The sequence below is a fragment of the Lineus longissimus genome, chromosome 19, assembly GCF_910592395.1.
Source record: "Lineus longissimus chromosome 19, tnLinLong1.2, whole genome shotgun sequence".
Lineage (NCBI taxonomy): Eukaryota > Metazoa > Nemertea > Pilidiophora > Heteronemertea > Lineidae > Lineus > Lineus longissimus.
Window position 1 is genome coordinate 1959548 of NC_088326.1, and position 15874 is coordinate 1975421.

Consider the following 15874-nt stretch of genomic DNA (forward strand, 5'->3'; position numbering starts at 1 on the left):
TGTGTAAGGAGAAATTGTCCCCCGTCTTTCACAATCAGTGGCTGGTGTGTAAGGAGAAATTGTCCCCTGTCTTTCACAATCAGTGGCTGGTGTGTAAGGAGAAATTGTCCCCCGTCTTTCACAATCAGTGGCTGGTGTGTAAGGAGAAATTGTCCCCTGTCTTTCACAATCAGTGGCTGATGTGTAAGGAGAAATTGTCCCCCGTCTTTCACAATCAGTGGCTGGTGTGTAAGGAGAAATTGTCCCCTGTCTTTCACAATCAGTGGCTGGTGTATAAGGAGAAATTGTCCCCTGTCTTTCACAATCAGTGGCTGATGTGTAAGGAGAAATTGTCCCCCGTCTTTCACAATCAGTGGCTGGTGTGTAAGGAGAAATTGTCCCCCGTCTTTCACAATCAGTGGCTGGTGTGTAAGGAGAAATTGTCCCCTGTCTTTCACGACCCGTGGCTGGTGTGTAAGGAGAAATTGTCCCCTGTCTTTCACAATCAGTGGCTGGTGTGTAAGGAGAAATTGTCCCCCGTCTTTCACAATCAGTGGCTGGTGTGTAAGGAGAAATTGTCCCCCGTCTTTCACAATCAGTGGCTGGTGTGTAAGGAGAAATTGTCCCCTGTCTTTCACAACCCTTGGCTGGTGTGTAAGGAGAAATTGTCCCGTCTTCCACAACCAGTTGCTGATGTGTAAGGAGAAATTGTCCCCTGTCTTTTACAATCAGTGGCTGATGTGTAAGGAGAAATTGTCCCCTGTCTTTCACAATCAGTGGCTGATGTGTAAGGAGAAATTGTCCCCTGTCTTTTACAATCAGTGGCTGATGTGTAAGGAGAAATTGTCCCCCGTCTTTCACAACCCGTGGCTGATGTGTAAGGAGAAATTGTCCCCTCTTTCACTGCCAGTGGCTCACGCAGCAGGAGGAACAGGACTCCGTTTTTCACTACCTGTGGCTGATGTTGCAGGGGGAAAAAACCCTCTTTTTACAACTTGGCCCCAGTCTCTCAAAGATGATTGTCTCCATGGCAACAAGGCCGTCTTTGAAAAGCAAGGCCTCAGTTGTCTCTTCTAGAGACAATCGCTCCACCAGTGTCTTTAGGCAGTGGCTAGTGCCAAAACCATATAGTGCACGTGCATCTCAACGTCACAACCAAGTGGTGTCTTCGAGGACGACTTCCTAATGGAACAATCAGGTTGTACTCGGAGACAGAGGGTGATATGAATAAAGTCTAGCAATTGCTTTTACTTCAGTTTTGTACATGAATAAAGTCTAGCAATTGCTTTTACTTCAGTTTTGTACAGAAAGGCCCAGTGTAAATGTACATGGAGTTTTAGATAAAAGCATTTGCTAGTCTTTATTCATATCACCCTATGTGCACAATATATCATGAATTGTCTTCCTTCACCCGAATCGAACAGAATCAACTTGAAAAAATTATCACAATACAACTGGTGTAAAAGAAACATTAGGTTCATTCATTTATTACTTCAAAACAACTTATCATGTCTTTCTCACTCAAAGTCCTTCTTTTTGTTTATCAATATCATACAAATGAAAATCACAACTTAGAAAGACTCAATGCATAGGTACATGTACACGTTAGTCACAACACTGCATTCATGGCCAATGTGCAACCATGTGACTTTGTAACCATGGTTACCAGTCGCCATTGAAAACCGGGTCATTTACAGGCATTCCAAATGTCCCAAAAAAGACCATTGCCCCTCAACTGTGGAGCAATCAACACCTGTCCTCCTTGCGTACTTTCTAGTTAGACAATCTGTCAAGGTTTGGTTGAAGCGACTAATAGCACTGAGAACTGTCCCGATGGTCCACGACTTCAACACAAATTAGAATTGAAGCACTTAAAAACAAAACATCAATACATAATAAAAAAGTCCAATGATTACATTAACAATACAAAGTGGCTATTCTTACGACTAGTCGTAACTTAGGATTTATGCGATTTCAGAGATTAAACTGAGGATCTAGGGAGATAAGACTAGTGTAAAGGAAGGGTTAGGGTCAGGGTTGGCACTAGGAGTAAGTGTTAGGGTCAGGGTGAGCGTCAGGGTTAGGATTAAGGCCCAAAAAGGTGAAAATGATCGTCGTAAGAATAACCAGTAGTTTGTATGTAAAATGCATTAGGGATCGTCGTAAGAATAGCCGCGGCCAAAAAAATAGGGCCTACATGCATCTCACCGAATAGTATTCATCATATGAGCAACTCTTAACTGGGGTTGATTAGACTGGTGATAATATGAACTGTATATTATGCAAGTAACGATACAAGTAAGATAAGTCCACTTGTTAACAGGTAAAGAGATTTTCGTGGCAAAATGCTACGAGTATTGAAAACAAAAGTTGCAAACTTACTTCGAGGGGGAGACTAATAGCCTCCGGCTCATTGATAGAAACAAGTGTAATTCTCAGGGTAGTGGGGGTTATAACTCTCACACAATAACAATTCAAACAAGATATGTCAAAAGCACTTCACGCATCAATGAACAATAGTTCAAACCGTGTTTACTGCACAGAAAGTACTGACACCATTTTTATATTTGAAAAAAATCTTCATTAAAAAAGATGATGTCAGTGACGTAATGGCAGGCTGACGTCAGAAAACACAAGAGCACCACATCGCTTGTGACATCTGGTAAACTCCACTCTTCACCATATGGTAAAACGACGTTGCTTTGATGCGTTTAAAGGTGTCAGTCTGTCATTATGTCATGGAAGTCATCTATACAATAATAATAATAAATGTCATTTGTATCGCGCCTTTCCGCGGTTAAACCACGCTCAAAGCGCCCCTCTCCACTTGTTGAAAAGTAGCGTTTTTAACTGACTCTTGAACTGTTCAATGCTTGTCTCTGCCCTGAGGGCTGGTGGCAGTTTATTCTATAGGCACGGCCCGCAGCTATGTCAACAAACAGGATGAAACACCATTGACCAAAACCTCCAAGTCATGGTGTGGTATGACATTGTTCCCAAATATACCCAAATCCCGGTTCCCATTCAAAAGCGCTTGGATATGAATGCGCAAAATTGTGCACAAAAAGTTTTCGGTTTGAATGGGGACTGTGATGCCAAGGGTTAATAATACGCTATCAATCTCAACCAAGTAGGTAACCTTTAATACATTTTTCAGATTTAATTTACATGATATTTACATCCTTTACATTATTTATAATTATTATTTAAAGCACTGGAAGCATTTTTGTGCTAAAAATGTCCACATTTTTTCACGAAAAATATCCACAGCCGTTACATGTCCTCCCTGCCCGAGTTTTTATGTGGATTGGGCCACGACAACCAGAAAATGGAAAAGGAATTGCCATTTTTCATATGAAAACACTAAAATCAGTGAAGGCAATCCGAGATCATAAAACAATTTGACCCGCAAAGTAACAATATTGCCATGAGACTCTGCCCCCGTAGCAGATGATTGTGCCGCTATTCCATTTATTCTGTTTTGGTGTCTTGGTCCCCGTCTTCCCCTTGTAATCGGTCCATGTGTTCTTGTAAATATGCCTCCACGCGAGTGTGTTCGAATCGTTTTGCATCGTCGAGAGGAACAAAGCCCCATCTGGAAATGAATGTTGAGTAAATCATGAAAACTTTATAATCAAAGGGAGAATATGATAATAAAACACATTTTTCTGCAGCACCTTTCCGTGCGATGCACCCTCAGAAAATGCGCCGACTCATTTGTGTTCAGCCATCCTAAATCATCCTAAATCGTTTGGAATCTTGCGTGATTCCTCCTTCATGAAATACGTCTTTAGGTCTTACCTGTCTTTAGGCGTGACTGATACGCCACATTTCTCCACCAAGAACGCGACCGTCTCCAGATGTCCTTCAGCTGCTGCCAGATGTAAAGCCGTTCGCCCGTCGTAGTCAGACATCCCCATATCGATTCCCCACAATGCATACCTAGAAACAAAAGAACACAACGAAATGACATGTCTTATGATTATGAAAGGCTTGTTACATTACAGCATTGAGTACGATGGTTTTACAATTTACTGCCAAGTGACTTCACTATCTACGCCAAAGGAAACAGTGTGCACCACTGTTTGGTGTCAATTCGTTCAGGGAATTGGCCAATCGGTGCTCACCTTCTCATAGCTGTGACGTCCCCGTTAAAAGCACCAAACAATAAATTCACGATCTGTTGAGCCTTGTTATCACCAGACCGCCGTCGGGGATCCAACTTCTTCGAGGTATGTTTCAAATTGTCATAATTATGGAAGTTGTAGAGTTGAACCAATTCCTGAAGAGGAAAAAAACGTCAGTCAGCGGCGTATGACAGGGAATTAGGAGTACAGTGAAACCTCTCTACTAAAGACCCCTGAGGACTGTCCTTAAGAGGTGTCCGGAGTACTGAAGTCATATTCAATGGAAAGTGTATTTACACAATTGAAAAATCTTAAATTCGACTTCAACTTTCAAATTTGAACGCAAATTCAATCTTCACTTCAAAAAATAGAGAAGGCAGCGCTTTGAGCAGGGTGACCTGGAAAGGCGCATCACAAATTCTATATTTATTTATTTATTTATTAAATTCTCCACACGACTACCACACCATAGCTTCTTACCTCCGAGAATTGGATTCCACGGCAACTGTTCCCTAAGCCATCGAGGGGCGGAGACCATAAACACATTCCCATCACATTAGGTATCACAACTATAATTGCACCGGAAACACCCGACTTGGCTGGGAGGCCAACCTGGATGGAAAGAAGATAAACATCGTCAATGCTAAGAGCAGGCCTTTCAATTACATGGAGACCTCTACACCCTGTATTTTTTTAGCCTATTTTGGGGACATGTTTTTTTTGCTTTTTAGCTTAATTTGGGGACATTTCGTCGTGCCAATTTGCCTGAACATCGACATCCTTATTGACTGACATTGTCACATGCACCTGAAAACTCATAATTTTAGGATGAAAAGTATCAAATTAGGCCATTTAGGATGAGATTTGGTCATTTAAGGTGTCAAAAAACGCTTCAGGGGGACAAATTACCCCTTAAAATTTTTTTTTTTTTTTTTTTCTATTTTGGGGACATTTTTTCAGGGCCTAATTTGGGGACATGCCAAATTTCCTACATTGTGTAGCGGTGTGAAAATGATGTTATCGAAAGGCCTGAAGAGCTATGTCATATGTATGAAGACACAGTATGAAGGCTTTCTGCAGAGAGGGCCTGTACATGGAGAGGTTTAGAGTTGGTCTTGACTGTAAAAAGTATTACTGAATTATATTTGAGCCATCATAACACCGCCTAAACCTCCCTATTACAAGTCTACCCCTAATCATCTTAACCGCTCTTTCATCCTCACCTTGAAAGCAAACTGTCCAGAGTAATCATACATGCCGCATGAATACATGAGAGAGAGAGTATTCCTGACGGCGTTCGAGTCGAGGACCCGTTCGCCCGTCGTCGGGCAGATCCCGCCGTTAGCAAGAGTAGCGGCGGCCACAGAGGCCGATTCGCAATTCATTTCTACCGAGCATAACTGAAACAGAGACAGTGAGTTAGGGTTGCATATCATCATAGCCCTGGCAGGACACACAGTGTGTTTACAAGCCATTTTCAGCAGGCTCCCACAAATTGTTTTGGTGGCATCCATTCACAACAGCTCGGCACGATTGCGGCAGGGACCGGGCCAAAGTCAGGACCTGGCCTAGGGCAGGGTTACCTGGAGGAAGGAATGTCTTTCCAGTCTTAGACCCAGTCACAGCTAGAAGATGGAGAAGGATGATTGTGGGCTGTTAGGTCAGGACACATATGATGGAATAACTACCAGAGGTTATTTTATAACCACAGTGAAAATACTTACATGGAAGTAGAAGTCCATCGTCTCCATGAGATTCGATCCTTCAGGAAAACATTTGTTCTCCTTCATGTAATAACCAAGGGCAAAGTTACGATCAGCTGTATCCTTCTCCGATAAAAACCTGTAAGATTTATAGGAAAGATGCTGGTCATAGAATCAGTTATTTGGTAGAAAGAGCTATTTAGTATACCAGAAATCGGAAGAGGAAATTTTTATTCCACTCCTATTAGGAATGCTCCACACAGGCTCGGACTTTTGACATCATAGTTAATTTAACACTGCATTGCTCCATGCTGTAATCTAATGTCATGGGATGCAATATGTCCATGTTCATACTTAAGTTTATTGACACTGACAGCATCGTAACTTACGTTGGGTTACTAAAACCAAGATATTCCCCTCCACAAAATCTCTTATACTGTTGGAAGATCTGAAATAGAAGAAAGGATTCTTAATAATAAAAAAAAATCATAAAAATTTATATAGCGCCGCTTAAAAATAAATTGTCAGCGGCGCTTTACAGAGATAAAACCATTTTGTACATGCATAAAAAGGTGAGATAAAACAATTACCCAAAAGCTTCAATAAAAAGGTGAGTCTTGAGTGATCTTTAAAAAAATTAAAAATAATCGATGGCCCGCATCGTTATTGGCAGAGCATTCCAGAGTCGTGGGGCGCAGACGCGAAGGCTCTATCCCCGGCCGAAGGCTCTATCCCCTTGAGTTCATTTTGGGACTTCGGCATTACCATTTTTCAACTTCTAAAATCGTTTTTCTGCTACTTACATAATCAAATCTGTCGGCTAACTTCATCTCGTTCTTGAGAAGTGAACACAATACAATCGCTCCAGCGTTGATCATCGGGTTGTGAGGCCGATCTAAAAGAAGAAGTCAGGTCACAATTATTATACTCCATTTCACAAAAAAATGGCACGACAAGCAAAACGTGGCTACGTTTCATTTCCAAAACAACAAAAATCAGAGTGCAATTTTTTCGTGAAAAGAGTATAGGTTCGTGCAAAATCTATAGCCTTTTGTTAACCCTTTTATCCTGAGCTTGACAAACAATTTGGGACAACAATCTGTACCTTGTCATATACTGACATTACTTGGTGTGTCAGAAAGCCGTAATTGCACAAGGTTGCCATCTTGTGGCCAGTTGCTCAACTAACAAATATCATGATGGGTCTCCACTTCACCTGTTTTTATTGGTGAAATTATGTTATTTTGAAGATGGACCCCGAAGCAGATTAGAAAGTTAAATGTTCACTGATGGATTGTTACCCTAAGGACACCATCTTGGCAGAGGACTTGCTACATATCAACTGAGGGTTAAGGGTTATGAGTGAGAGACAGGGACCTATCAAGCATTATCCCGGCTTCTGATTTGAACGTGTCGGACCTAATGGCTTGTCATCAAGTTTTTGTCCTGGACTACTTTTTATTGTTTCATACTGTTTTAAAGTCACAATGTCACCACTGCATGGATTTTAAATGCCTTTTTAAGTATTTTTGTGTCATCTGGGTACAATGGATAAAAGTTTAAATGACCCAAGGCGGTTTCAATAAAGATTTTTGAAGTAACCCCCTCTTTTCTCAAAATATTTTTAACATGGCTCCCCCTGGGTGGCTGTATTATAAACGTGTCAGCCTGACACATTCAAAACAGTCAGAGAAGACACTGCCATCCTACTTTTGACTGGTTCATCTGTAATTTCTGGTGGCTTTTTCCAGTATGAAGTTGGCCCAATCTTTCCTAAATAGACCAATGAAACACACTCGAAATTAGTGATGGCTGTCGTTATGACATGTATTCGTGTAGTAGACAAGGTCCCTCCATGACACAGGGTCACAACCAAAAGTGTACACAAACTCTCGGTAGAAACTTCATGTACATTTTTGGATGCATCTCGTAGCACCCTGGGATATAAATTCAACCTGGCAACACCAATTTTTCAGTATTTACTCTGGATAAAGCGAGTTTGAACCATTACCTGCTTGGTTCCTGGCCAAAAAAGTGATCAATGACCTCTGGTCCCCCCCTGGATTACAGATCCAAGCCAGCACTTTGGGATATAAATTGATGCTTGCACACCAGTTTTCAGTACTTACTCTGCGGATTGAGAGAGAGTTCATTGAATGATCGCCCGCTTGGTTCCTGACCCACGTATTGATGAATGATCTCCTGTCCCAACTCATGCAGAGCTACCGCATAGTTTAACGGCTTACTGACCGACTGGAGACAGAATGGGTTCTCGGTGTCCCCTATCGAATGTCTGCAAACAGAAAAATTGCATTTAACACGGTGAAGGCTTCGTCAATGGCATAGTTGTGACCACTGATGATGATGATTTTGAAGAGAATTTAATTCTACATGAGGACTGTTTTTCAACAGCTTGTCCCACTTAGGAGCTAGAGGCCTTCAAAGTTGGCACTTCTCACCAAATGTGACTCGAGAAGTGAGCTATTCAAGAGTCTCATCACCCTATCACCAACATGGGCCACTTCCAATGGCTGTGACGACATGCTCCCAAGAAGTGGACTAGTTGAGTATGTTTTGATTGCATCCCTGAATATCATTTGAATCTTTTTCTGCCAGACATTTTTTTTTTTGGGGGGGGGGCTTACAACACTGACATGGTACCGTACCTTTGCCCATCAACTGTACACAGCGACACGCCCCAGAAGTCGGGACTCGTCCGGGCGAGTTGTGGAATATAGTCAGCGATCTGGAGTGGAAAGATACTTGGGGTTAGTGCAAGCAAAGTGTGCAGTCTCATCTCAACTTTGAGACATGGTCAAAAAACAGTCCATTAAAACCTTTCTCAGCTGAAACTTCTTCACTCAAACGGACATAAACATTGGCAATTTCATCCCAAATAGTACAAAACTAAGGAATATGCTTGAATATTTAATTACAAGTACCGGTACGTCTGATCAGAGAATGGCATAAGACACGACCCAAATACACACACTGTTATGAAAGCAATTATCATCAAATTACTTTCGAACATAGACTGACCTTATTAACTGCACTTAAAGACACTAGTGTAAAAATTGCATCAGTCTCCAGTGTGTCTGAATAATTTCTTTGTAACAGTGTACAAAGAGGCAAAATATGACCTAGAAATAGCTAGGTTTCCTAATTTGACTATGGAGTTTTGTTTGAATTCAATAGTTTTAACATTTGTGACCCATCACAGCAAAACCAGGCGCATGTCGCTCCGAGCTTGGCAGGTTGAGACGGACTGTCTGTTCATTTCTCTGTTGTCCGCCTTTTTTGAAATATGAGCAAATCAATTTCTTCCATTATCTCCTGGTGACATTTAGGCTCATCTTCTGTGCAACATGCGCCTGGTTTTGTTGTGACGGGTCACATTTTGACATCAAGTAATGATTCAATGCATCAATAGCTTTGATCTGACTCAGGCTGAGGAATTGGAGTGGGCATCATATTGCTCATGTAAAATGCACTCGATTGAACTACATACAGATGATATCAGCAGTATCATACACTGCTGCTGATATCAAATCTATCAGTATAACATCTACAATGTATGTTATCATCATTAAAGTCGGTTAATAGTCCCCAACGACAGCTGGCCACACAGATGAGTGTGAATGAGAACAGTTGGTGAAATATGCTGCAGGTTATTTACAGTGATGAAATGAAAAACATGAATGAAAATGAATTGTAAATTCTCATATATTGATTTATAGTGTACAACTGCACTGTTTTAAAAAGGCACTCTGCATTCGTTTCACAGCCTTATCCAGAACATGTGTCTGTTGAAAGCAAGTACACCTGGCCATTTCAGGCCAGTTGAAAGTATGAAAATGGCACTAGATGAAAAAACGATTCTGGAATACTTTACACACCTTTCCAGTTGTATTAGTCCGACATTTCCAGTAGAGGTTGTCCACCTGTTGCGTGAAAACAGGGAATTCTGGGACGACAAACTGATTCCGGAAAGCTCGGCCAATAAGCACCACATTGTCTTGGACGCACCTGTAAGAAAGATCAGAGGATCAAGTCTAAAATACAACAGTACACTGTAACCTCGAGTAAAGTTCCCCAGCACCACTCATGAAATTCTAGGTGATATGTGTGTTTTTTTAACCTTTTATGGGGGCTGATCAATTACTGAACTGATTGGTTGATTTTGATATCTTCACGCGCCTGTGTACACATGGTGTAATGGAAACCTGTGTTGCCAGAGAGATCATTCTTCAATCTGCTTGGAGAATGGTGAGCACCTGACATTATCAACTTACTCTTTAAACGTTTCCCGGTCTATTAAAACTCCGTCGAAATTATCGAATTCAGCAACTTGCTTTTGTACGTTGAGGAAGTGACGCATCGATTCCTTTAATCTGGGGTCTGTCTTCCGGAGTCCCGAAGACTGCAGTGCCTGGATGGAAAAATTTGAAGGAATAAGGTCATGACAGTAGAAATATACTGTTGATGATACTGTAGAACCTCTCTATTAAGGACACCCTCGAGACTGACGAGTGCTGTCCCTTATAGAGAGGTGTCCTGATTAGTGAGGTCAAATTGAATGGAAACAACCAATGAGGGGCCAAAACTAGTGGACATCCTTGATAGAGAGGTTGTCCTTAATAGATAGGTTGTTCTTAATAGAGAGGTTGTCCTTAATAGAGAGGTTGTCCTTAATAGAGAGGTTGTCCTTGCCTGCCTAGAAGGCTTTAAGTTCTTGCCAAACTGGTGGTGCATATGGTCAACCCTAAGAGTCACAGTTAATATTGGGACCCTGGATTTCAGATCATAATCAAATCATGCCACATAAATGAATTATACAGGTCATTCCATTCCCGCATGAGTGACTTTGGGGTTACTGCATAATAATCAGCTGATTTCAAGTAGGCCAGTTCATCTATGCAAGTATTTATCGAGATTACACACAAAAAAATTGTGAGGAGAAAACCTTTGATGACAGTAGGTAATACGTGACCCGTTCCAGCAAAACCAGTCGCATCTCGCTCTGAGCTTGGCAGGTTGAAAGAGACTGCTTCTTCATTTCACTATTGTCTGCCTTTTGTGAAATCTGACGATATCAATTTCTTCTATTATCTCCTTGTGTCACCTAGGCTCATCTTATGTGCGACACGCACCTGGTTTTGCAAGAACGGGTCACATATTGTCGCCTGTGATAATATAACGACGTCATATGGGTGTCTCACCTTAGAGTATACAAGTACAGTAGAACCTCTCTATTAAGAACACCCTCGGGACTGACAAGTGCTGTCCTTAATAGAGAGGTGTCCTGATTAGAGAGGTCAAATTGATTGGAAACAACCAATTTGGGACCAAACATAGTGTCCTTAATTGAGAGGTTGTCCTTAATAGAGAGGTGTCCGCTAAGGGAGGTTCCACTGTACTTTAACAACCTAGCTAACCGAACTGTAGAATGGAAGGTGACTGGGCAGTGCCAGCTTGGTAATAACTCCTTTAATTACCCGCCTAATCCTTTAAGCGCTGTAGGACAACTCCACGATGTACATGAAGGGGACAACTCTCACTTACATTGATAAATTTATTGATAGAGACTTTTTGATTTGAATCGCACAGAATGTCGAAAAGGATGTCTTCCACGCTGCGTAGCTTAGAGTCACTGGAAAACATGAAGGAAAATGACCAACATTATTACATTATTGAAATTGTAAGCCTACACGGTTCTCAGTAACACTCCTCTTCAGTGTACCCTGCCAAAGTTGTGTACAAGTACATGTTGCCATCTAAGGCCGAAGTTACATAGACCTCATTCGTTCATTTACCACGAGTCACTTTCCGGGTTTTTCTTTCATTTCTTGGTGAATGCACGCCACAAGGCCGTGCTTTTACAGGGGAACGAAAGCAAAAGGGGAAAATGAGTCCTGGGAAATGAACGAATGAGGTCTATGTAACTTCGGCCTTAGAGCACAACCTGAACAACATACTTAAAAGCTTTCTAAAATTCAAGTCATGTCATTCACAGTTCAATAGCTTGGCAAGTTCCCATATATTTTGTGCATATATTGAGAGAAAAAACACAGATCAGGAAAAGCACAGGGCAAAACTTTGTGAAACCTGATTAACCAAAGGCAAAGCCCCATGGCAAAGACAGCAAGAAAAGCAACGAGTATGGAAGTAGCATGAGTAGGATGGCACTCAGGTTTTTGGTCGGCCAGAAGCAGAGTAATACTACATTAGAGGACTTTGTATTTTCTCGAGATTCCTTGGCCATACTACATGTTCACAAAGATATACAACAACCAATGACTGAAGCTTTGCAAAACTGCACTATGAATGAAGCAGTTTGCGAGTTATGGCAGACCTAGAGAAGCAGTCCCAGTGTTAGTAAAATACCCACCTAGTGTATCCGTCATCATGGAGCGAGTCCCCAGGGGTGGGGAGCTGTCTGCAATGACAAGCAGGGAGCAGGTTAAAGCAGCCTCGTGCTGGAGTTATGTACATTCCAGGTAGGAAAAATGCCAGGATGAGGCAAAATATTTACATTTGATTTAACATGATACATGATGGATCATAACTGTCACCTGAGCAGTGCAAGTGGCAGTTTTGGCAAATTTGTATGGGAGAGATCAGTTCTCTCCCGTGATGGCATTTATGGTCACTATGTGTTTGAATAGTGGTTTGAAAGTGTGCGAGGTCGATTGTTCTGTGTAAAAGTTGGGTCGACGATTCACTTCACAGAGGTTCGGCAAGGACCAAGGTGAAGGTACCCACTGGGTTTTTATGAAGAAATTCTGATATACCATGAAGTTAGAAACTCTAACGTATTGGCCAGCTGTTCCTCTTGTACTTGAATAAACCCAAGGGGAACAACCTGAGACCTGGGAAAAATGATGAAATCTTATTCACTGAAGAGAAAAAATTGGCAATGGGCCAAAAAAGCAAATGGCACGAGTGAATGAATGTAATGATGTTAGATTCACACTCCCACCCCATTAAATGCCTCCACCAATTTTGGCATAGCTCACCTAACACTATCATCCTTGTGTCCAGGTTGCAGGTCTCCAAAAAACCCACCAGGATGGGCGCCTGCAGTGGTTGATTGTTTGAGACCACAAACAAGAATTCTGCTGTCAACCGGCAGCCATGTTTTCCTCAGAAAGTTCCTCGGGTCACAAATACTTCTGGAGAAAAATTGTTTCAAGGCGAGTCTGCCTGCCATAATAAGTTCGAGAATATCACAGAAATGATCTATAGACTATCTATTAGATCTTGAACCATAAATCGAGTGTTCTTATAACGGGAAAAGGCATGAAATTTCGTTGCCGTTGATGTAACTAGTACCGGCAACTACACTCAGCTCATGCACTACCCGTGTTTATTTACATATTTGATTGAAGTTGGAGGTGTGGTGAAATCTGTAGAATGTGATTGGCTGATAACCTGGCGAGGCCATATTTTAGTTTTTATTTCTGACACGAGGCGTCACTAGCGTACGGGAACCAACTTGAGGGACCATCTCAGAACTGCAACGTTGTCGGCCACTGCTGCTGGAAGGCAAGATAAACACCATCTTGCAGCGAGGATTCATGCACTACCCGTGTTTATTTACATATTTGATTGAAGTTGGAGGTGTGGTGAAATCTATGGAATGTGATTGGCTGATAACCTGGAGAAGCCATATTTTAGTTTTCATTTCTGACACGAGGCGTCACTAGCGTACGGGAACGAACTTGAGGGACCATCTCAGAACTGCAATGTTGTTGGCCACTGCTGCTGGAAGGCATGATAAATAGGATCTTGCAGAGATGATTAATTAGATCACAGCCCTGTTCGTCAGGGCTCAGTCTATTGCATGAGTGACATTTGGGCTCCTTGGGGTTCAAGGTACAGAGGAGGCGACACACAAGAGATGTAAACACTCTGGAGACATCCATTTGGAACAAATTAGCACAGACACTCTTTGATTTTCAATAATAAAATAGACATAAATGCATCTTTATTTCACAAGAATTCCAGATGATTTGAGCATGCACCATTTCAAAAATTACAAATGTACATGTATTGTACAATGTATAGTACAACAAAAGGCAAATTCATACTCTACACTTTTTTACATTGTACTAACATTGGTGATCAGCCATGCCTCTCCAATCAGAGGCTCAATTATTCTATTACCTCATCATGGATCACTTTCTGATGGTACCATAATTAGTCATAACAGTGTGCAAAACTATCAGGGCTTTCTTCCAACAATCATGTATCTCAATACAATGGAACCTAATCTACCACACTGCACAATCAATGTACAGTCAATACAAATGGCCAATACAGTCAATACAGATGGCCTCCAGTCAATACAGAAAGTCATCCCCAGGCCTTGCTTTGATAATGTCCACACAAGGGAATCCCTACTATCTATTCCAAAATTAAAGAAACACTTTCGGGAGTTGCTTCATTAAATGGTGATTACTGTAGTATAAACTGTCACTTGAAAAGATGCTTACCCAAATGATGTTGGGCCATTTCCTCCAACTTAAATCTACGGTTTTCATTACGTCTTTAAATGTTTTGCTGGATGCCTAAAATGTCTGTGGATCACACAGAATGAAGCATAAATATACACCACTAAAGCTCATGATGATGTTATGAAAACCTGGATATCTCTCAAAACATCATCACAATCAAATAAACACCGATTCACAAATCAGAGCATTCTCCACAGACCCTTCTAAAAGCAAACGTGGTCAACCAGAATGCAAGTCACTCCCAAATTGAATTAATAAATAAAATTCGACCAAAAATTTATGATAAATATCTCCAAATTATTATCATAAGAATACAAGTGACAATCATCCCTCCATATAGAATATATCGATCCTGATATGTCCGCCTCTCGATCAAGCGCATCACAGTATTTGAAAGTCCGAGGGTATTCATGACGTCTAAAATCTTCTTCTTAGCGCCTTTCAATGTCGAATGCTGTTCACGGAGGTTTGAAAGCACATGTGTCCCAGTTGATATTGCGTTGTCCAAGCCTTGGTGCGAGTTGTATAACCGCTGATTGTGTTGGAGCGATGCGTCTATCTGGATTGACGTGTCTTGATCGTTGGTTGTGAATGTCCGCGTCAGCAAGGCTTCACGCTCACGTTCTTCTTCTTCTTTTCTATACCTGAATGTAGATTAAAGAATGAAGTTAAAAAAAAAACCAAAAAGGATTCTGCCTCCTGACTTGGCGACCAAACAACGTGTAGAAACTTTACTTTAATTTGATATAGTGTTTTATAAATGCGTGTGAATGCCACCTCGCGCGAGAAGAAATTGATAGCAGCGGTGATAAACCGGAAAACGGTTAAAAAACCGAAAAAATGATGATGATGATGATGATGATGAAACATTCTCGACTGTCCCCTGATAAATAGGTGAGACTTCCTAAAATTTTGACAATGACATCTTCTGACGTCGAGTGTTTCTTCAATGCAATGCATGTTAACGTTGTGTGATATTGCATCGTCACTTCTACGTTGTACCGCACTTTATATCATGATATTGCGCACAATCTTCTAACGATGTGGTGATACAATATCGCGCAACGCTAGACCTTTGCCATTTTGGTGTAATTTTACCTGCGATGTTGCAAATTCCTCATCGCAGCTTGTAGATGTTGGCAGTCATACTTCAACTGGTCGACACGTATCTTGGCATTGGACCGTCGCGTCGGGGGCTCCTTGTTCACCAAGATATCTAACCGTTCACAGTTACTGACAACCTGGTCTATGCGAGCCTGGATCTCATTCTCGACGACATGGATGTCAGATTCGGTCGCTTTTTCCAAACGCCCCAGTCCATTTTGGACGTCCAAAATCATCTTATTCGTTTGATGGTACAACGACTCCATGGTGTTATATATGGTCTATATGATCTTAAGAAGGTTCTTAATTGGTTTTATGAGAATCTGATAAATAGTTTCGGAGATATCAGTGAAAATATTGAATCATTTTTAGAAAGACGTGTCTTTTTGCCAATTTGGCTTTATCACAGTTCTGCAGTGAATTTCACTCCAGATTTCTTTAATAA

At 41.4% G+C, this 15874-nt stretch overlaps 2 protein-coding genes across 4 annotated transcripts; both read right to left on the bottom strand.

Annotated features, from left to right (window-relative positions):
* Positions 1-1439: 1439 nt before the first annotated feature.
* On the bottom strand, positions 1440-13159 carry LOC135503025 (glutaminase kidney isoform, mitochondrial-like). 3 transcript variants are annotated; one of them, XM_064796284.1, is made up of 16 exons: positions 12826-13159; positions 12198-12245; positions 11372-11459; positions 10102-10238; positions 9706-9835; positions 8476-8555; positions 7939-8102; positions 7520-7582; positions 6613-6704; positions 6199-6257; positions 5831-5948; positions 5330-5506; positions 4587-4718; positions 4107-4261; positions 3781-3921; positions 1440-3574 (listed from the first exon to the last, which is right to left on the bottom strand). In XM_064796284.1, exons 1-16 carry the CDS (start codon positions 13017-13019, stop codon positions 3451-3453), a joined length of 1902 nt encoding a protein of 633 aa, XP_064652354.1. In that variant the 5' UTR covers positions 13020-13159; the 3' UTR covers positions 1440-3450. The 3 variants fall into 3 exon arrangements, with proteins under 3 accessions (XP_064652354.1, XP_064652355.1, XP_064652357.1); XM_064796285.1 differs by lacking the exon at positions 12198-12245; XM_064796287.1 differs by lacking the exon at positions 7520-7582.
* Positions 13160-13759: 600 nt separating this feature from the next.
* Positions 13760-15849, bottom strand: LOC135502740 (Golgi SNAP receptor complex member 2-like). The gene is made up of 2 exons (XM_064795766.1): positions 15424-15849; positions 13760-14969 (listed from the first exon to the last, which is right to left on the bottom strand). Exons 1-2 carry the CDS (start codon positions 15693-15695, stop codon positions 14603-14605), a joined length of 639 nt encoding a protein of 212 aa, XP_064651836.1. The 5' UTR covers positions 15696-15849; the 3' UTR covers positions 13760-14602.
* Positions 15850-15874: the final 25 nt, after the last annotated feature.

What these genes read in the sequence shown, in the direction of transcription:
- LOC135503025 (XM_064796284.1), bottom strand. Translation starts at nt 13,019, where the DNA reads ATGGCAGGCAGACTCGCCTTGAAACAATTTTTCTCCAGAAGTATTTGT. An exon ending in GACCGGGAAACGTTTAAAGA is followed by an intron (nt 9,836 to 10,101) that starts GTAAGTTGATAA and finishes TCTTTCTTACAG; the next exon opens with GTGCGTCCAAGACAATGTGG. An exon ending in TAGCCGACAGATTTGATTAT is followed by an intron (nt 6,258 to 6,612) that starts GTAAGTAGCAGA and finishes CTTCTATTTCAG; the next exon opens with ATCTTCCAACAGTATAAGAG.
- LOC135502740 (XM_064795766.1), bottom strand. Translation starts at nt 15,695, where the DNA reads ATGGAGTCGTTGTACCATCAAACGAATAAGATGATTTTGGACGTCCAA. An exon ending in AGGAATTTGCAACATCGCAG is followed by an intron (nt 14,970 to 15,423) that starts GTAAAATTACAC and finishes ATCTACATTCAG; the next exon opens with GTATAGAAAAGAAGAAGAAG.